The 21829-nt window shown below is 42.3% G+C and overlaps 1 protein-coding gene and 1 long non-coding RNA gene across 2 annotated transcripts in view; one reads left to right on the top strand and one right to left on the bottom strand.

Annotated features, from left to right (window-relative positions):
• The window catches only part of LOC115429303 (NLR family CARD domain-containing protein 3-like), a 46805-nt gene that overhangs the window by 8043 nt on the left and 16933 nt on the right, over positions 1-21829 (bottom strand). Inside the window, exons 4-5 of the mRNA XM_030148629.1 lie at positions 20260-20261; positions 4895-4997 (exon numbers count right to left, since the gene is read on the bottom strand). Coding sequence (XP_030004489.1) covers positions 4895-4997; positions 20260-20261 — 105 coding nt within the window. The remainder of the gene's footprint in view (positions 1-4894; positions 4998-20259; positions 20262-21829) is intronic.
• On the top strand, positions 1878-21289 carry LOC115429329 (uncharacterized). Its single transcript, XR_003936769.1, has 3 exons — positions 1878-2000; positions 4732-4736; positions 21279-21289. It is a non-coding gene; the product is annotated as an uncharacterized LOC115429329 (long non-coding RNA).

The following is a 21829-nucleotide window of genomic DNA, read 5'->3' as shown; positions in this document are numbered from 1 at the left end:
GTGTGGCTAGCAAACAATATCTACTGAATCTGTCATCTGTTCAATATTGTGAAAGTATTTATAAAGTCTTTGAAAAGTATTTGAGTTGTTTTCAAATACTTTGACAGAGTATTCAAATATAAATACTGTCTCAATTTTAAAACCTCAAATACAGATAGAAATACTGCAGAAAGGCATTGAAATACATTCAATTCACACCTCAAATACAAATACAATGAACCAAATTTGAGCTTGAATTGTCCTATTATATCTATTAATAATGTCCCGGAAAAAAAAAAAATGGAGTTTTCAAGCGAAGCGTCCCCATTTGGACAAGTGATAATATTCATGGAACACCCCAAATCAACAGTGTTCTTCCCCTAGGGGTCACCGATGTCGGTGCTAAAGGGGGAGCGTTATCACATTCACACAAAGGATATCCAGCCTGAATAATGTCAGAAAAGACATTAGATATTTGTTGGAAGATCAATATGAACCAAGTGTGACCTTGATTGGCCGACTACTTCTTAAATAAAAAAACCAACAAAAAACCCCCCAGAATTTTTCAACAGAAGGTCCCCCAACTAGGGCTGGGTAAAAAAAAAAATCAATTTAATCGATCTTAGATCGATCTCATTTTAATTTTGTGTAATCCATTAATAGTGGATGAGATCGATTTTTCAGAGCAGGACCGGGAGTATGCGGAACCGCGGGCAGCTCTGTCTTGCAAACTCAAGGGGAAGATTTGGTCTTTGGAAAAAGATGCGGAAAAGACGCGGTGGGAAAACCCCCTCCACTGGAGGTCCTCCGGCCTCAAACTCGAACCCGCAGTGTGAACAAACTGGCCGCCCGGCGAGTCGCAGAAGCCGGTCGTTCTTGGAATAATAACTTGGATCCCTACTATCACCTATGGCTGAGTATGGAGTTAGAGGAAGAGGAAAGCGACAATGTCTGACCATTACGCTAACCCCCCCACCCCCCACCTCGCGACTAACATTAATGGAGCACGTGCACCCACCAGCCCCACTCCGCTCCGACCAACAATCACGGAGCCCCCCCCCCACCCAGTGTGTAGAAGCCTCCAGCCATAAAACAGAGTAAAGATGACAAAGTCCATTCTGATCCACTGTAAAAACATGGCAATGTTTGTGTCCTGTTCATTATTTCAGAGCACATTCAGCAATTTACTGCTGAAATGTCATATTTATTTCCTTTCTAATATCAATATTGATCCCAGTATTGATGTGTTGCATGACTGCAGTAGTCAAATACTCAGGTTACAACTCAAAATTGTACTTTGGTATCAATAAATTAATCTGAATCAATCAATTAATACTGACTCGCATCGATATTGAATTGAATTGAATTGTGATTAATCGATTCAGAACCTTATGAATCGAAATCAAATCGATTATGGAAATTGGCCATGATACCCAGCCCTAGGCCCAACCATTTGGAAAAAACACACCTCCTGGTGTTAAAATCAAGGGTGATTGGAAAAAAAATCTCACACCTGAAAATGTTTGTTCAGGTCAGGTCATGTGGAATGGGTCGTTGGTGGGTCTACATCCAGAAATTCACAGATCTGTATAGGAGCAAATGAAGAAATCATAGACCCCTGAGCAATAAGGTCTGATGGCCCCTCACTCACCCAACTCACACTGAATATACAACATGGAAAGGGGGGTTCAGGGGACCCTCCCCCAAGAAAATTTAGAATATTATAGCACCTAAAGTGCCTTTTCATGCAATTTCAGATGGAAACTACTGGTTTAAGTAATGTTCAAATCCATTGTAATTGTGCTCCTGAATCCACCAGTGGATCTGCATTAGGAAGGATGAGCTTTAGACGCTGATGGAATAAGGCTTGGTTTGGCCTTCACTGCCCCATATATAAGAGGGAGGGGCCAAAACAACATTAATACATATAATCTGAGTTTTTCACTGTTGTTTAATTCACATTGGACAACTAACTCTAGATCTAGAATCACTCTGAACTAAATGAACACATTTTTAAATGTGTCAGACCAGCTTCATGTGGCTTCATTAATATTTCATTAGAAGGGGCAGTTGTGCAGCTTATCTGCCCCCTGTTTCTTAAACTGGGGTGCGATGCCATGTCTAATAAAAACACTGGATGCCTGTTGGGAGAGTGACCCATGATTAGGGATGGGAATTAAGAACCAGTTCTTTTTGAGAACTGGATCCCAGTAGCTGGATTCCTTGGAATCGTTTGCCTGCTTAACGGTTCTGCTTATCGATTCCGCTTTTATTGCGCACGATGACATTATGCGTATGCTGCATTGTTTTGGTCAGAACGTAGCCTACATGGCATTGAGGCAGAAAGGAACAGTCTAAAAAGATGACACCAGGTCCTCTTGTAACACTTGCAAAGCTTCCATTTCTTCTTAAGGGTGGAATCACTCCAATCTGCTCAAACATTTGTCCACAGCATGTGATTCATTTACAGGAATGTCACGTATTTGATTCGCTACTTAGCGGCGCTTGGGAATCTAGTGGCAGAGTGAACTCCAGGCTGTTATTCGGGCCCAGTTCCAGTGCGGGCAATAAACGTCGTAACCCCTCAAATACAAGTTTCCAAAGGTAGGAGAAAGGAAGTGAGGTGCACAACAACGGGAGACAGGCCAAGTTGAACCGGTTCCATGTAGTGGAAATGTGGCAATAGAGGAATTAGTAAAGCGTCTCTAGTTTCACTTTCACTGTACCCCCCCACCCCCACCCCCCACCCCCACACACACACACACACACACACACACACACACACACACACCGGGCCCGGCGTCATCTGTTATTATTGTTTGTACGTACTGTATATGTTATATTTTTTGTGCCACGATGGAAATATAAAAGACAGTTAATGTAAACACACCCGTTTGTACTCTTTTATTCCCTCACCCAATGAGAATCGATAAGAGAATCGATAAGGAATCAGACTGATAAGCAAAATCGATAATGGAGTCAGAATCGTTAAATTCTTATTGATTCCCATCCCTACCCATGACAAAACACAGTTTCGTCTTCTGCTAATTTTGTGCAGATGTTCACAGTGGGCTGGGACACAGTGAATGCCAAAACATGTTCTGATAAAAACGAACAGATGCAAATTTTATGTTCGACAACACTATCGTTCATCGAAGATGGGATATATGATGTGGTGGTTGTCTCCTGGTAACATGTTGTGACACATGCCAGAGTCCTACACAGGTCCACTTTTCTGAACCCGCCTGTACCCGCGTACATTAGACCCACAACCCGACCCGTGATTAAACACATTGTCTACACGGTAACTCACTTTTAAGGGCTTTATTTTTGGCTAAAACACACGCCATCATTAAATCTCTAATATGTGCTGCTCAATGCCATCTGTGGGTTGATGTAAACAGAGGTGGAGTTCACTTCAAAATAAAACAAACTGTCTGTGGGTCAACCACGGTTAAATTAGATGAGCATCATCATTAAATGTCCTGATAGTTTTCATCCATGAATCTTCTTTCATTTCTTCACTTCATTGCCCGCTACCTGCCCGCATTTCATTTAGTTTTACATGTGCCCGTACCCATGAAAATTCTTTATCTTTACTCGTCCCCGCATGTTTTGTGGGATACCTGTTGGGTACCTGACTCGGTGCAGGACTGATGCACACACACACGGTTGTCTTAAGTTTTTGCACCAACTGCCCAAAGGTTTTCCATCCATTCCCACCTCCGCTATCCACACCCAACGCCATTTATTTTTCAGTCTCCTGTGAACCTGCAGGACGTCTTCACTGGTCTTCATCTACTTGCCTTCCATCTCTACGACCGTCACCACGTACAGTTGTCTACTCTGAAGTTGTTGGCTCCGATCCAGTTTGTCTCCACAAGACCCACCCCCTCTCTACGACTGATTGGGTAGCAGCCATAATTGAACTTCTTGGGAGCGAAAGCCATTGGTTGAGAGCGAAAGGTTTATCAAAGCCCAAATCGGAGCCCTTCATATTGGACTGGCTCTGATATTTTTGCACCATTTCCCCCTTTCTGATCGGAATCCTATCACCCATACGTAATATGACATCATATAAACTCAAGGTAGTGGCATGAAGAAAGATAAGTGTTAGACAATCTATATGAATTCAATTTGAGCTACATGGACCTGATAGTGTCAGAATAATGGTCAGAGAACCCATTTTTCCCACAAAACTCCACCTAGTGAATGAAAATTACCCCATGTGAACTCTGGATGGTAGACAGAACATGGACATTTGGAAGACCTTCAATGTAAACCAAATTTGATCTCAACTGGCCTATTATTGCTGATGTATGTCCAAAAAACTGATTTCAACTAAAGTGCCCCCATGTGGATGACTTATAATACTCATAGAAGCTGAACTCCATAGGGTTCTTCCATTAGGGGTCCACTGTGTTGGTTATCAAGGAGAAGAAATCCAACCAAATCTGTCCTAGTTATCGACAAAACATCAAGGAGATCTGAAGGTGGAGGTGTTTGGAGTAAAGACATTATATCCCTGAAACTCCATTTTGGGGATATAATAATAATAATAATAATAATAATAATAATAAGAAGAAGAAGAAGAAGAAGAAGAAGAAGAAGAAGAAGAAGAAGAAGAAGAAGAAGAAATGGATTTTACTTACAGAACATATTGCCATTATTCTCACGGATGCAGTAGAAAGTCCTGGTATATGACATAGTTAATGTTGTGTCAGCTTTTATTTTGAAAGGTTTCACACGAAGTGTTAGTGTCCTGTTGTGTCTTTTATTGAACTGAAGAATAAAAACGATGTGATACCGATGGTTCAACAGGACTAACTTTAGTTTGGACATAGAACGCCAAGCTCAGACTGACTGAGCTGAAAACCCTGTTGGTGGATCTGGACCAGATCTGAGGTTCACTTACTGAGTCTGTGATACACGTCCTGTTTTAAAGCACATGGGGTCAAACATGGAGGTGTCACTCTTCATGGACACACAGCCGGGTCCAGGTTTGGGTCCAGGTCCAGCTTCTGTGGGGGGTCTGTGGGTGGTCTTCCAGGGAGGGGGTCCCTCCTCTCTGTCCTCACTCTGATCCATTCTGCTGAATCCACATCAGAACACAAACCAATCAGTCCAGACCTGAATCCACACTGATTCATCCTTTACATGATAAACAGCAGCTCAATCTACTTTTATTTTGAAAGGTTTGACAGGAAGTGTTAGTGTCCTGTTGTGTTGGACTTTAATCTGTAGACGACAACTGAGGAAGGTCAGAAAGACGTTGACGTTGGTTTCTTTGACCTAAACAGCAGCTCTTTATTACCTGATCAGATTCTAGTTCATCAATAATTGACTAAACTGTGAATGTGAAAGGTCAAAGGTCAACAGTAATCACAGTCCAATAAAAACAACTTCATGAATCCAAACTGATTTAAACATCACAAACATGTGTAAAGTGTTTCCAGATCAGTTCATTGTCACAGACTCAGATCACAGCGTCCTGATTGGATTCAAAGAGTCACAGATCAAACTCACCTGTGGACGTGGAACAGAAAAGGGTTTGTGTTCGTCACACTGAGCTGTTTCCTGGATACATCTGAGTCTCACCTGGAAAGACATGAGATGCACATAAACACAACATCATACTAATATAAACTAATATATTTAGGATCGTTTTGGACCTTCATATGTAAGACGTATAAAATCACTGATGAATCAACTCTCATCCCTGAGGAAATCAACCTGACCATGAACCTGAACATCCAGGTGGTGCTTTACCTCCCACTCTGTTCACCTTAAGTCCTGGTGTCAAACCCACAGGTGGATCAGACTAAATGTTAGTGTGACCAACTGAACACCACTGAACTCTGTGACCTCTGACCTCTGGAGCAGGTTCAACATCTGCTTTACATTCATTCTGGATCTTAAAAGCATCTGAATCTCAGTGAAAATCCTCCAATCCCATCCAGACGACACATTCAACCCACTGTGATTGGCTCCAGGATGAGTCCATCTGTAACCCTCCAGGTTCAAATTCTGAAAATTATTGACCTTTTCCTGGTTTTGAGTCAAACTGAAGAGGTTTGAGAGATTAATACAGAAAAAACAGACGTATGATGATTTAATATCAGTTATTTTTAATGCTCATTTTTAGTAGGGGGGGGGGGGGTCTCCAGAGGGCAGTAAATGTCCAGGGATGCAGAAGGGTTCACCTGTACAGTCATTATCACCATGAAAAACACAATCACATGTTCCTGCTTATTGGTTTGATGGGAACTGTTCCTTTACAGAGAAGTTTTACACAGATTTATGAAAAACTAAAGAAATAAACTGAATTTCCGGTTTAGTTTGAGCTTTTCTTGGTAAGAAGTCGTAGATTTAATATTAAATGTTTCAGGACAAACATGATAGTTATATAGGAATTCCCACGGACCTTGAACGCATCGCGATTCTATTAGGACTTCTGAATGGGGTGTACACGCGACCTGGATTTATTCTCTAAAAGTTATTATTTGATATTTCATGATCGTACGTCTTGGTCCAAGAGTGAGACCTGGTTCGGGTTCGAAACCCCCCCCCCCCCCACACACACACACACACACACACTCTCTCACACAAACACACTTCCGGTTCTATGACGCAGTTTAAACGGTGTCGGTTCGTCAGATCCAGGACCTTCCGAACCAAACCTTTGTCTCAGTTGGACCATGTGAGACCAGCTCTTACCGGACACACACACACAGACAGACGGAGGTTCCGGTCCAGAACCAGCTCCTCTGAGTCGGACCCAGTTCCAACAGGCCTCGGTGACAGATCCCGCTCCGGTCCCGTTCACCGGAAACGGGTTAAAGTAACACCGATCGGTGGGTTTGAAGGGTTCAAAGTGGAGCTGAAGTCCAGAGGCACAGTGAGCCCCGAAAACAAAGAGCATGAAAGGGTTCAACAGGTGAACTGTTCCTTCAGATGCACAGACCTGGAGCAAAGACCAAGGAGCAGGAAAGTGAAAGGAAACAGAAGCAGAGTTCAGGGAGGAGTTTAGCAGACTGATGCACCAGAACATCACATGGAACCAGTCATCTGAAACGTCTTGATTTTTACACATTGGACTTTATTCTGATCATATTTTTTACTCGTTGCTTTTGTTCCAAAACTGCTGGAAACATTGAAGAATCCTGTAAAGTCTGCTGTAAAATCTCTGTCTTTGAGGAAACAGTGTTTTGTGCAGCAGTAACTGTCATTCTGTGGATTCAGAGGTTGAAGTCATTCTGTTCAATCATTTCCTAAATGTGTTTAGTTGTTTTCAGTCTTTGATAAACAGCTGATCTTTGTTGTTTTTTTTCTTCTGAACAGTTGGAGGTCTGTTCAGAAACGTGTGATCGTCATTATATCGGCTGAAGCAGTGATTTATCTTTAATAGTTGATTTTCTTTTCATCTCTTTCTAAATGTGTTGTGTGTGAGTCTTCCTTCATGGACACTTCAGCAGCTGAACACAAGAGGGCGCCGTCATCCTGTTCAAACACATCCACTCAGTCTGTGCATTTTCAATCCATGTCTGTAGATTAGATCCAAAACTCCTGCTGTGTCTGCCACATATGAGGAGGAATTACTGCTGTTAAAGATCAAACTCACACATAAGTCAATTTTATGGACTGTGTAAAATGACAAATAAAAGCATCTGAACTGAACCTTTTGTTTTTTTGAACATTAACAGAACACTCATCAGTGACTTTTACTTTTATCAGCTGATATTAAAGGTTTTGAGCTTCACACTTTTTTCCTGTCAGATAGTTCAATGCACCACATCTGATGTTCATCATTGTCTTATCTGCTGATTACATGTAGGATCAGATTTGTTGCTGCAGTTGTTTAGTCCTAACACTTTGTGGTTCAGACAGACTCCCCAGTGAGTCTGAAAAATGGACGAAAAACACAAATATTCACCCTGTGGCATGTGTGATAAACATAAATATGTGGGTTTCTATATTATATACAGAGAAACATAATGTAAGGATAGTCTGTAAACATAATTAGTGAGATCCACAGAGCAGTATTGTTACCCAAGTTTATATGAGGCAAAGAAAACACAGACAAAATGAACTTCATGCATTTTAAATGGATTTATTCACACTGAAGTAAAAAAAAAAAAAAGGCTCAAATAAAAAAAATACTTTAAAACTTTGCAAAAGGGAAGTAAATCCAGGTGCTGTTGCTGTGTCTGCCTCCTCATCCATGGGTAACAACTGTAAAGAACAAAACAAAGAAACTGTGCATTAATTGGACATGTTCTCCCCAATGTGGACAATAACTCTGTTTAATGGAACACGGTTACCGAGTTGGTTCAATTCTGACTTTTGTGAACCCACCGAGGAAACAGCGTTTCAGAGAAAGCACGGAAATGTATTGTTAGCTTGTACTTAGCATACCAGTAGCTAGCGTTTTAATGTCCATAACGTTTGTAGCTCACTTTAATCTTTGAAGTCGTCTTTCTGTGAGCCATTAACCATGCGTTTGAGAAACAATATTTACCAGTACAGTTTGCCTCTGTTTGAGTTGGACACTGCATCCAAGTTGTCTTTTCTGGTCCCTGTAGTCCATCTTTAACTTTTTCAGTTTGTTTAGAAGCTGGTCCAGGGTCCGGTCATGTCTAAGGGTGTATTCACACCTGCCTTGTTTGGTCCGTTTAAAACGGACCAGAGTTCGTTTGCTCCCTTGGTTCGGACATTTTGGGCTGGTGTGAATAAAAACCACCGAACTCTGTTCCGGATCAAACAAGCGAACCGAGACCCAGTTGAAGAGGTGGTCTCGGTGCGGTTCCATACGAACCCTGGTGCGGTTCGTTTGAGGTGTGAAAGCAGCCCGGACCCAATCCGGCACAGTTGGTTTTTTTGTACCTAACTAGCTCCCATCGTGTGTCAAGCATTATGGGAAACAGAGTTTTACCAGAGACCAGAAAACCACCACAGTGAGACTAGGCTACCTAGCTAGAAATGAGCCGTGGTCTAACTTGGAGTTTGGATGAGACACGCTGCCTTTTGGACATCTGGGCAGATGTCCATGTAACACAACTACTTGAAAGGACACATAAAAACGCCAACGTTTTCGGCTTGTTCAGCGAGAGAATGAAGGCAAGAGGGTTTGTGCGTTCCCCCGAACAATGCCGGGTCAAAGTCAAGAAACTTTGCCAGACATATATGAAGGTGAGAGATGCTCTCGCCAAGAGTGGAAGTTCTGGCGAAGCAAAAGAAAAATTCCCGTACTTCGATGAACTCGACAATATCTTGGGTTCAAGACCAACAGTATCGCCAATGGATATTGTTGAGTCGCACAGCCCGATAGACGACGACACATGTGATGCTAGTCAAGGGACCCCATCACCTGCAAGCAGCGGCCTGTCCCACCATGTTCAGGTTGATGATGGAAATGGTGAGTGAATAACTTATTAATAACTAAAACACTTCTACTAGGCCTACTATTACTTCAATGTTCCTTGGTGTTTTTCCCACTACAATACATGTATGTAGTATGATTTTTTATTTATATTACAGTTACATGACAGTAGTCAAATAATGTACCTGTCCAGCTATCCACCAGCATAGACCTATTCTTAGTGGACTGGCCTGAGTGAATTAAAACTGACTTCTGACTGACTATATTTATTTAAAAGCTAATCAGTATAGGTTTAAAAGTGTGTACCTTCCTGATGACTCAAATGTAAACGTCTTATATATATATATATATATATATATATATATATATATATATATATATATATATATAAATGTAACATTCTGCAACATGTTGTCTCATGAGCTGACTTTTTAGAATTGTTAACTTGCGTTTTTTTCTGACAGAAGAGCAGGGGATGCCATCCTCAGACATTGACAGTGATGCTACCCCGCCAAAGCTGGCCATTCCAGGGGCTAAATCCAGAAAGCACTTGGGAAGGAAGCGCAAGGCTGAAACTTCACTGTCTGATGTTGGGTTGCAGGCTTTCATGGAGCAGCAACACAACCAGCTACAGGAAATGATTCATGCAGAGCATAATCGCCAAATACAAGAAAACACCTTCATGGAGAATATGCTCAGTGGCTGCTCCCAGACTGTGTCTGTCTTTTCTGTTTTCTCTGTCATTTCCTGTTTTATTTTGTTAAGTTTCCCTCTTGTGTCATGTCTGGTGTCTTTACTTCCCCTCCTTGATTGTTTCACCTGCTCCTGATTACCTGACTCCTCCCTGATTATCTCCACCTGTGTCCAATTGTCTTCCCTCCCTCTTGTGTATTTAAACCCTGTGTTTTCCCCTGTTCCTTTGCCAGTTTGTGTTCTACCTTTGTGTGCTCACTTACCAGCGTTTTTGGATACCTGTCAGTCTGTCTGCCCGTTTTGACCCGTTTTGCCTTCCGACCACCGATTCTGCCTGTCCCTCGTCTGCCTGCTCGTCCGGTACTGACCTGGTTCGTACATCGACTTCTGATTCTGCCTATTCCCTGACTACCTCAGCCTCCAACGTGTTACCTTGTGTTTCGACCCTCGCCTGGACCTTGACCGTGAGTAGCCTTTCCCTCATGTCCTGTTGCCTCCTGAATTGCCCTCCTGTGTATGACCTGGCTTGTTTTTTGACTATCCTCTGTTTTGCCCTAGTCGGGGTGTTGACGGGAATCCTCCGGCTCGGCCGTGCTGACCATCCATATTCCCCACTCACAGCCCGGACGAAGAGTCCAGAATCACACGCCTTCACAGACATGTTAACTATTTTGTGCTGTGTTTTTCCTACTGTGATTGTGTTTAATAAACACTCTCAATTGGTCATCTGTGTTCTGGTCTTGCATTTGGGTTCAGCCTTTGTACTAGTCCCATTACACTCAGGGCACAACAAGAGGGAGGAGAGAGGCGTTTTGAAATCATGCAAGCCCAACTACAGGAAAATACTAACATGTTTCATCTGTTGCTGAGTGCTTTTTCCAATATATCTTCTGCTCAACCACAACACCCACCTGCAACTTACTGGGCGCCTAACCCTGCAGCTCCAGTGGGGTCAACCCCTACCACCATCTGGTCCATGCCTCAGTCATCCAGAGCCCAAACACAGCTGCAGCCTATGCAGCCACCTACAACTGGAGCAAAGGCAAATGATTCCCTTCCTATGTCAGATATCCTTCACCAAGTCAATTCCAGTCAAGATTTGTATGACTTGTAATGCTGCAATTCACCTGTTATATCTCCCAGTGACATTGACTGGCTGTTCATTGTTTATTTGCAACCCACCTGTTGTATTTTGTAGTTCATAACTGACTGTCAGTTGATTGTCTGGCGGTTTATCTGAAGTAATGTGTTGTACTTGTGTTTTACTTGGAAAAAAGAAACATTCTGTATGCATTTAAAAGCTTTACTTATCAACCATTCTTCCCCTGATATGGGAATTAGTACAAGAAGAAAAAAAAGTTCACTATGTTAATTCTAAAGAACACTATTTCTTCAGCAATAAAACTGTGAAGACTCTGTGTCCGGGGATCGGGTTGTCGGGCTCCCTGCCGTTGACTGCCACCCAATCCACAATGCCAGCTGAGGTGGCTCGGGCATCTGTTTCGGATGCCTCCTGGACGCCTCCCTGGGGAGGTGTTCCGGGCATGTCCCACCGGGAGGAGACCTCGGGGAAGACCCAGGACACGTTGGAGAGACGATGTCTCTCGGCTGGCCTGGGAACGCCTCGGGGTCCCCCCGGAAGAGCTGGAGGAGGTGTCTAGGGAGAGGGAAGTCTGGGCATCCCGGCTTAGACTGTTGCCCCCGCGACCCAGCCCCGGATAAGCGGAAGAAAATGGATGGATGGATGGCTGGATAAAACTGTGAAGCACATTAAAATTGAGCCATGGCTCAGTTGGTAGAGTGGGTCGTCCAATAACCGAAGGGTTGGCGGTTCGAATCCCGCTCTGTCCTAGTCAGTCCGTTGTGTCCTTGGGCAAGACACTTCACCCTCCTTGCCTCCAGTGCCACCCACACTGGTGTATGAATGTTCGGTGGTGGTCGGAGGGGCCGTAGGCGCAAAATGGCAGCCACGCTTCTGTCAGTCTGCCCCAGGGCAGCTGTGGCTACAGATGTAGTTTACCACCACCAGAGGGAGAATGTGAGCGTGAATGAATAATGGGTCAATAATGTAAAGCGCTTTGGGTGTCTAGAAAGGCGCTGTATAAATCCAATCCATTATTATTATTATTATTATTATAAAACATGGCTTTGTTTGCCTCACTTAATACATCAAAACAAAACTGAACTGAAATTACATCTTTGAAAAGTATGCACACAGAGCATTTCGTATTTCCTCAGCCCTCTGGGGTCCGGCCTGCAAGAGCTTCTGTCCCTCATTCACATTCACTCCACCTCCATCCTCTTCATAGTCCTCCTCCTCACAGTACTCTTCATTCTGGTCTTCACAAAAATTGTGTAACACACAACATGCTGATGTGACCTGACTGACCAGAGAAATGTGAGAGTCTTGCAGCTTAAGGAGGCATCACCAGCGACCCTTGAGCTGTCCAAAGGCCCTCTCGACGACCATTCTTGCCTGGCTCAGGCGGTGATTGAAGTTGATCTGGTCAGGAGGCACTCCTCTGCTTTCCGGGAATGGCTTCATGAGCCAGGGGAGCAAGGGGTAGGCTGCATCTCCTAAAATGACAAGAGGCACGTTTACATCCTCAAAACATTCCGTCCATGGGGGTAACAGGGAGTTTCTCTGCATGCGGTCAAAAAGGGACGAAAGGGCAAGAACCCGAGCATCGTGTACTCGTCCTGGCTGTCCAATATTAACATCCCAGAATTTCATGTTGTGGTGGACTACAGCCTGTAGAATAACCGAATACTGGCCTTTCCTGTTATAGTAGTCGGCTGGTGTGTCCCGAGGTGCCTTGATTGGAATGTGGGTGCCATCAATAGCACCAGCTACCTGGGGGAATCTCCATTTGTCTCGGAAGGCTTGAATGATTGTTTTGAAATCGGCAGGACTGGGTATTTTTAGGTACATAGGTTTTAGGATTGTGTTGATGGCTGTAATGACCTCCTGTGTGATGAGGCAGCAGGTGGAGATGCCAACACCAAAGAGGTGGGAGATCGACCTATATTCCAGGTTCGTCGCTAGCCTCCACAGACAGACAGCGACTCGAATCTCCACAGAGAGAGGCCTTCTGTACCTGGTATGCTGGCGGGTCAAGAGGGGTCGGAGCATACCACAGAGGTACTGAAATGTTCCTCTTCTCATCCGAAGATTGAACAAAAACTCTCTGTCGGTCCAGTTGTTAATGAGGAGATGCCACCAATCCTGGGAGCGTGGAATGACCCAGATTCTCCTAAGAACAGAGAAACACAGATCAGATGTCATGACAATTATCACAACCAAAAGCAGTGGTAGTCTATGTTTTAAGTATTCAATACTCCACAGTACAGATAATGGCATGAATTATAAAGATTAATTATTTCCTGGCAGGCTGTAGAATATGAAAACACTTTGAGAATGACATAGATGTAAATGTTATGTGATTTAATATGTAAATAGCTGAAAGAGCCAATTGTATTTGGTTAATTTTCTGATTTGATTTAAAACACAAGACATAACCTAATGAAAAAGGACCTATAGGAATCCTATAAGATTTGTATAGTATGTGTAATAGTTACATAATACCTCTATGGTATTCTATAGTACTGCTACCATCCCTGTATAATACTTCTATAATGTTTTTCTCCCTGTAGTGGTCCTGTAGTACAATCTCATATTGCCATAGTAAAATGTTCAAAAATATAAGATTACAGTATTTGTAGTATTTCTATAATATTACGAGAATAAAATATTCCAAAATACAATAAGATTCTTGCAGTACTCTATACTACTTTTTCCTGAGGGTATTTTTGATATTTGGTATTTTTACTATTGTGCAAATGGTGCATCATTAGTTCATATTGTCACTGTAGAAAGGCAGTATCATTTTGGTTTCTGTTCCCGGTAATTGAGCTTCATTGCGGGTATGGGTTGGATTCAGTGTTTACGCAAAGCGGTAACATGCAGACATTTCATTTTCAGAACTCCGGTTAGATTTGCCTGTTGTGCTGGAAAAGAAAAATAATAAACGACTTCATCACCCCCAGCAAACGTTACCTGCGTTAAGGAATTATGTCCCTCGCTAAACTGAACGGTGGTATAGGACAGATACACATAGGTAAGCAGTAAAGAGCACCAATGCTTTTGGAGAGCAGTCTTTTGATATACTACATACCTGTTACGTCTTGCGTGGAGAAGAGCGACAGTCACAACATGCTGTGCACACATGAGCGCTGTCCTCCATAGCCGTCTTGCCCTGTGTCGTCGTCGTAGAGAAATTAATCGTACAGTGTTGTAAACCTGACGTTGCATCAACCGCTCTTGCTGCTGAAACATTTGTGCAAATGTCTGGATCTGTAAAAACCATATCGCTATGAGGATCACAAAAACTGCACGCAAAATTTCCATGATCCTCTCATGCCACTTTGGACTTCGCGCTTTGTAATCGACACTGCTCATTTCTGTCCGGTAGCTGAACGACCTCAGCACACGTGGTTTTGTTTACAGATTTTGGTCCGCTTACAAAAATGTACAATGTGAAAAGGAACCGCACCAAAAAAAAAAAAAAAAAGAAAAAACACATTTGGTCCGGACCAAAGCAAGTGAACTATCGGACTTTCCTGGTGTGAATACACCCTAACTCTTTCTCTAAAAACTAAACTAAAGGTGTATTCACACCTGAAAAGTCCTTTGGCCCGCTTATTTGATCCGGATAAAGTGCGGACTTTATTTTTTTTATTTGGGTCGGATCGCATTCACATTGCACTTTTTGCTAGTGGACCAAAATGCGTGAACAGAAGCACGCATGTGACGAACTGTGCTAGCATTGGACAGAAAAGTCGGGGGCGGGGTGAATCAGAGACGGCCGGTGTTGATGAAAATAGGCGTGGTGCTCCTACAAACAGTTATCATTTTCAGAATATAAATTGTATTTTTACAGACACAAATTTATGAAAATAATGTTAACACTCAAGAAAAGCTCAGTTGGAGCCAGTTTCATAATACGTGCATCTGACCAAATGTCAATGGCAGATTCAATTTCCTCATTGCTCCACGTCTGTTCACAGCTCATAGCTGCTACTATTAGCTCTGAACACCTGTAAACCTCGGCGACTTCCAGTGGCTACGGTGGCTCGTCAAGTACAAAAAGGCGCAAGATTCCTTGGTTTGATTCGGTTCGAGGTTGGTTATATTCACACCAGAAGTGAACCAGCCCAGAGTTTGTTTGGAAGCTTCTAGGTGGTCTCGGTCCGCTTGTTTGGTTCGAATCAGAGTTTGCATGTTTGTATTCACACCTAAAAAAAAAGTCCGGACTTTCTGGGGAAACGAACTCTGGTCCGTTTTAAACGGACCAAACGTGGTAGGTGTGAATACACCCTAAAAATCTGCTGGTTGTAGTTTTTCAAATGGCGGTTCATATCTTTTACTGTTCCCGCTTGGGTCTGTAACCCCGCCCACCAATGATGTTGTCAGTTCAGAGCATGTGATCTGAACACTTACACTGTATATCAGGTAATTACAATGATTCTACAGTATAATATCAACTCACCCTGATGCAGAATCAGTCGGAACCCTGGACTTGTTTCCCTGCAACTAGACGGTCCCATCTGGGGGTGATGGAAGACACACACTCCAATTGTGTTCTGTATATCCAGTCTACTCATCATGGAAAACCCAGCCACACAAAGATATGAAGTTGGAAATGGAAGAAGGACGCTTTACAAGATAAAATCTCCACAAGACTAATGGAAAAAATTACTTTAATATTAACCACAATTTTTTTTCTTTGCGGCCCCGTACCAAATGATCCAAGGAACCGGTACCAGTCCGGGGACGGGGGTTGGGGACCACTGATGTAAAGGATGAATCAGTGTGGATTCAGCCGAATGGATCAGAGTGAGGACAGAGAGGAGAGAGCCCCTCTCTGGAAGACCACCCACAGACCCCCCACAGAACCTGGACCTGAACCTGGTCCTACATTTGATCCAGAGCCATTCAGTGGAAAATCCCACCACAGGTCACCAGTCACCATCATACATGTCTGAGTGAATGTCCAGCACCAACAGCGCTCAGTGTGTAAGTGAACAGGGTATTTTTGGAGGGTGAATATTAATAGGTCACCAGTCCAAAGTTTTCAGTCATTAAAGCTATGGCTGAACGGTTCTGGGTAAAGTGAATCACAAGCCAATTTTGTCATTATTGAGGTTGTATTCCATATAAAACTAAACACAGGTTTGTTCATTGCATGACTTAAACCCAGTCCCACTACCTCATAAGAAACAGCAACAGAGGCGTGTCACTGACTGATGAGTGACGTACCAGTGTGTCTGGATGAAGTAATACTGGATAATACACAATGAAAGATGTCGTTTTCTGCACAACAACCTTTCATGTCAATACCAGTAATTAATAATGGGTGAGAAGTTGCATAACACCACAGAACCAGAGTGCCAGAAGCCAAAAACAAAGTAGCAAAAATTAAAATTAATTAGTACTGCATGACTCAGAGTCTAAACATAACACAGGATGGGTTTCATATTGTCCTCCACTTTAATGTAGGGAACAGTCTCATCACCTTTTGAGAAGTCCATCCTCGGAAACATTAACTTTTACTCTCTCAGTGAACATCCTGTTAGCTATATCATGACATGAAATTCCTGAATTTACACCCAAAACACTCTCAAAAATTTAATTTATCATCATCAGCACAACCTGCATAGACTTCAACCAGGGAATAGACTAAATAAATGGAAGAGAAATTAACAAAAAAAAGTTGCAAATCCCTAGAATTTACAGAGATGTCTAGAATAATATCAAAGAACGGCTGAGTTTGATAAAATGTGTGGTTTTGCTGTGGCATTTTTACTTTAGAAATCACAGACGAGGCAGATTCACATGGGATTAAGATCACAGATGACCTCCATAATTACTACAAATTAGCAGAGGTTCACAGGTAAAACTAATCCCATGTAAACAGGGCTTATGACAGTATGTTGCCCAAAACAGCAATTCTGATCATTCCTACATTAAAACACTATTATCTGTGACATAATGATAGATAATGTAATAAAATAGTCCTAAAAGGCATGTTTTATTCCCTGCATTGTGGTGGCAGTTTTACAGTATTTGACAACTATTTCAAAGACTCTAACTCACATGTGCCAGCATGTCAACAAACAGTTTCCCTTTTACATTACATTAATATATTTTTCAGATACAAATATAAGGAGAAAACTTACTTTGTCTGAGGTCTGACCTAGTTCCATAAAAATCAAATCATAATATTAGTCTATTATTACTTTATTTAAGCCTTATTAATTTACCTCCATCCATCCTCAGGACTTTCTCAACCCCTTTGACCTCTGACCTCACTCATTTAGGAGACAAGAACAGAACTTTACTATCATTAGCCAAATACATCCTACAACATATTTATGTGACAGATCTTTGGTTCAACAACATGACCTTACTGCAGCAGTGAACAGACATCTGGATTTCACCTGGGAACATACAAGAGTGGATTTCCTTTATAAATGATGGGTGAGTGCCTGCTTTTACTCTGTTTAAAACTGTATTTTTTCCTGTTTACCTCATGTGAGGTTTAGCCAGTGTTATGTGATGATTGTTTGTGGAAGTGTCTGTGATGACAGTTTCTGAAGGTGCCAAAGTATTTTAAGAATATTAAATGAGGTGATACCTAAAATGTTTGGTATCCAGGCTGGAGTCTTGTTGGTTTAGTGAAGAATGTGGCTCATTTTTTTCTGGTTGTGTTTTTCTCATTGAACTGAAGGCGGTGCATAAATAATACTGTGACTACACTTGAACCGTCCTGTTTGGTTCTAATCTGCTACATAGTGATATAAAGTAAATCCTGATGATGCTGCAGTGGTTGTTTTACTGCACAGTAGCGTATTACTGCCATTTTACTAGAAAAGTCAGTCTCTGTATATCTCTATCGCTCATTCTTTTCTCCTCCTTTACTCTCTCTCTTTAACCCCAACTGGTCAAGGCAGACAGCCATCCCTCAGGAGTCTGGGTCTGCTCCAGGTTTCTGCTGTCACCAGTCACAAATGTTTGCTCCTGAAGGATTCTGTTGGGTTTCTGTAAATTTGATTTGATAAAGCACTTTGTGACTCTGTCTGTGAAAAGTGCTCTATAAATAAAAATTACTTAATTTAGATCCATTAGTTAGTCTGGAAAGTTCCATAAATGAGGTCAGAACCGCCTTCACTGCCACTAAAACCGGCTAGCAAAAAAATACTAGTCCGCTAAGCGCTAAGCTAGCTGTTAGCAATTCATCCTGACTGTGGCTGCTCTGAAGTGTCCCAAAAACCACAGATTGTTCTGGTAAAATCCACCTCAGGTGTAGGTCTTCATCTCCTTATTTCACACACACACACACACACACACACACACACACACACACACACACACACACACACAAAAACCCATCTTCCAACAGCACCTGTAGTCACTTTAATTGTGGCGGCCATCCTGTTTTCTATAGGCCTAGCTAGTTCCATAGTTCGCCCGCCAAAAGTTTAAGGTCAAAGTGCACGATGACACGGTGACGGTCCTGTCCCTACACACAGACATCTGATTGGTCGATAATATGATCACTCAAAATTCTAACCAGTGTGGAGCCTCATACTGGAAAACGGATCTGTGAAGCGTTTAATAACATTCTTAATGTAGGAAATCCTATTTCTGCCAAACCAGTGAACCACATTACATCCACAAATATACAAAAGTAATTAAAACCAGAGACATTCCAGGTCCATTTGATTTAGTACAAGAAACTAAATATATTTTTGATTTTGATGTGATCACCAATGCTTTAGAACAGCAGGTTAAAATGGATTCACTGAACCCTTTTAGATGTATCACACTCACAATAAGCTCACTAATACAATAATAAATTAATAATAATAATAATAATAATAATGATAATAATAATGGGGGGAAAAGGACTGAACATGGAACCATATAAAACTACAGTTAAACAATTAAAAATTATAGATTCAATGATGAAAAAAAGATGCACATAAAAAACAGAAACAACAAATAAAGACATTATTATACGAACAACAAATACATTGTTCAAGAACTGTGAGGGGAAAAAAGCACATTGAATCTTTCAGCCTCAGACGACAGAAAACCCAGTGTTTGTTCCAGTATTGTAGGAGGTGACAGTAAATGCACTGCTCTAATTTTCTCCCTGTTATAAATGAATGTCAGACTACTTCCTCTTGTATGCTATGTCTTGTATAACCTGCAACTGGAAGTCTTCTCTTCAGCTGAAAATGAGACTTGTTTACTCCGACCACTATTGAGCTGTGCTTTCAGCTGTTGTCCTGTCAGTCTCCTCTCACTCCAGCTGTTTTCTGTCCTAAACTTGTCTTCTGCTTCTGTTGTGTCTTTGCTTCTTCCAGACCTCTTCCTGTCTGCATTTCCAGTCCAGTTTCTGAGTGCCTTTGGACGGTGAAGGAAACTGGACTGACTGACACCTGGACTTTCTTGGACATTTCTCTGGAGGACACACTTACATTTTTCAGTGTTCTGATGCTCTGGCTCTCTTCTATGGTTAATTGCCTTTTCCTCTTTTCCATTTTTACAGTAACACACTACTTTCTGCAGTCCAATACTGTTCAAATACTGCTCCAACGGTATGGTACCAAAGTGTGTTCAACACTACTTTTATTCAGACACAGGGGGTTGAAGGAATTCACAAACACTGGGACACCTGGAGGAACTGGTAGCACCAACTTTCCAGGCTTAATCAACCTCCACTGCTGCAGAACTGCTTTAAGTTGTTAACCCATTTCTTGTTCGCCTTTTTCTATAATTCTGAAATGTACATTATTCGTCAGTTTTGTTTAACTTTACCTTTTTTTTTTTTTTTTTTTTTTTTTTTTTTTTTTTTTTACATCCGGCAGTTCACCGCTTACCTTTGTACCATTTCAAGCTGTTCATTGGACTGGAACTGCTTGAATTTCAAGACAAAACTGGAAAAATTGGGGTGTTCTAAAACTTTTGACCAGTAGTGTATGCAACGCCGCCTTAATGCACGGGCTAACCGGGGCTGAAGCCCAGGGGCCTACTGACTTAAGGGGCCTATCATTTTTACGTACTCCATAAGCATAAAAACTAACATCGATTTGTAATTTGTCAGTTTTCCTGTCTATCTCTTTATACGTACTGCACGCACGTCTGAAGCTGCATATTGATCCCAGTTGGTAAGCCCAGCTGTTAGAAAGCCAAGCTGAGTAGTGCTCCCCCTGGTGTCAGGTTTCGTTATTGTCATGCTCCAGTGTTGCATCACCTCAGAGTAGAGAGCACGGCAGCAAGAGGAGCAGCGCTTAGGACCAATTAAGGACTAAATCCTATATTCCTAATTGTGTGTCCGTGCGTGAATGATCATTAAGTAAGTGTGACCTTTAGTTGTTCTGTAGGTGCAATTTGTGTTTATATATTTTGTGTTCTGATGTTAAATTGATAGCAATGAACCTCCCTCATTTCCTGTTAACCAATTAAGCCCATTTAAGTTACAAAACGTGTTTAGATTTGATATTTACTCTTAATTAGTCCTGTGTAGTGCCTTCTTTTTTCCAATTAATGTATGTGTGGTGCATGTGATAATCTGATGCAATCTATGTAAGATATTTGAGTCTAGGTACTCATTTTTTTCCTTTAATTGTTTCTTGTTTCAGACCACACACACACACACACACCCACACACAGGTCATCATACCTTATATGTCACACTCTCAATCGCAACTTCTTCAATAAAGGACCTTAAAGACACCTCCTCTGGACTCAGATTCTCTGACCGGAATCTTTCCATAAAGTTACCGCCTCAACCAGTTAAATCAACCACCGTGGGCCATCCTTAGTGCCTCCACTTCACCAGCCCCGCCCCCATGTGTCAAGAGGTCAGTTCAGTTACAAAATGTCGGGGAAGAAGAAATTTGAGAGCGGTGCCCATGAAAGAAAACTGGCACGAGAAAAGCATGATCGAGAGTCAGAATTATTAAAGACCATGCCAAAGCTGACAGGGTTCTTTAAATCAACCTCACATGACAGCGGAGAAGGCCCCAAATGAAACCAGTGGAGGAGGCAGCTGAGCCAGGGCCCATGCAGGTGGAGTTAACAGCCACAGAGGGGGAGAAGGAGGGGGAGACAGAAGCATCAGGGCGGGGGAGGAGAGCCAGATGAGCCTTTCAGGAGTGACCCGGGTCGTTGGGGAAACAACTTTGACCAGCAACAGGTACACGCATACTGGGTGAAAATGGGACCAGAGGCGAGCCAAAATCCAGACACAGTGTGCATCAGAGCGTGTATACAAGCATCAGAGACGGGATTGTTCTAGAACTCATTTCAGCCGCAAATTAAATAATGGAGAGTGTGTTAGTAGAGAATGGCTGTTATTCACCATCAGCAGGCAGTGTGTTTTGTTTTGCATGCAAGATATTTGGTGAGAAAAATGAAAAGTCGGTATTTGCTAATGGGGGATATTCAGATTGGAAACATGCAGGTGATCGCACAGCAGAACACGAAACTGGTGACACCCACAGAAAGGCCATGATCACTTATATCAATCAAGCAGCTGGCCGTGGGACAGTGGACTCAGAACCACAAAAACAGTTGGATGAGGAGTGTGAGTATTGGACACAGGTTCTACAGAGGGTTGTTGCTGTTGTGAAGTATTTAGCTGAGCGTGGGCTAACTTTCAAGAGTGATAGCCACAGGTTTGGAGACACCAACTATGGAAATGATTT

The sequence above is a fragment of the Sphaeramia orbicularis genome, chromosome 12, assembly GCF_902148855.1.
Source record: "Sphaeramia orbicularis chromosome 12, fSphaOr1.1, whole genome shotgun sequence".
NCBI lineage: Eukaryota > Metazoa > Chordata > Actinopteri > Kurtiformes > Apogonidae > Sphaeramia > Sphaeramia orbicularis.
This window is presented reverse-complemented; position numbering and strand designations above follow the sequence as displayed.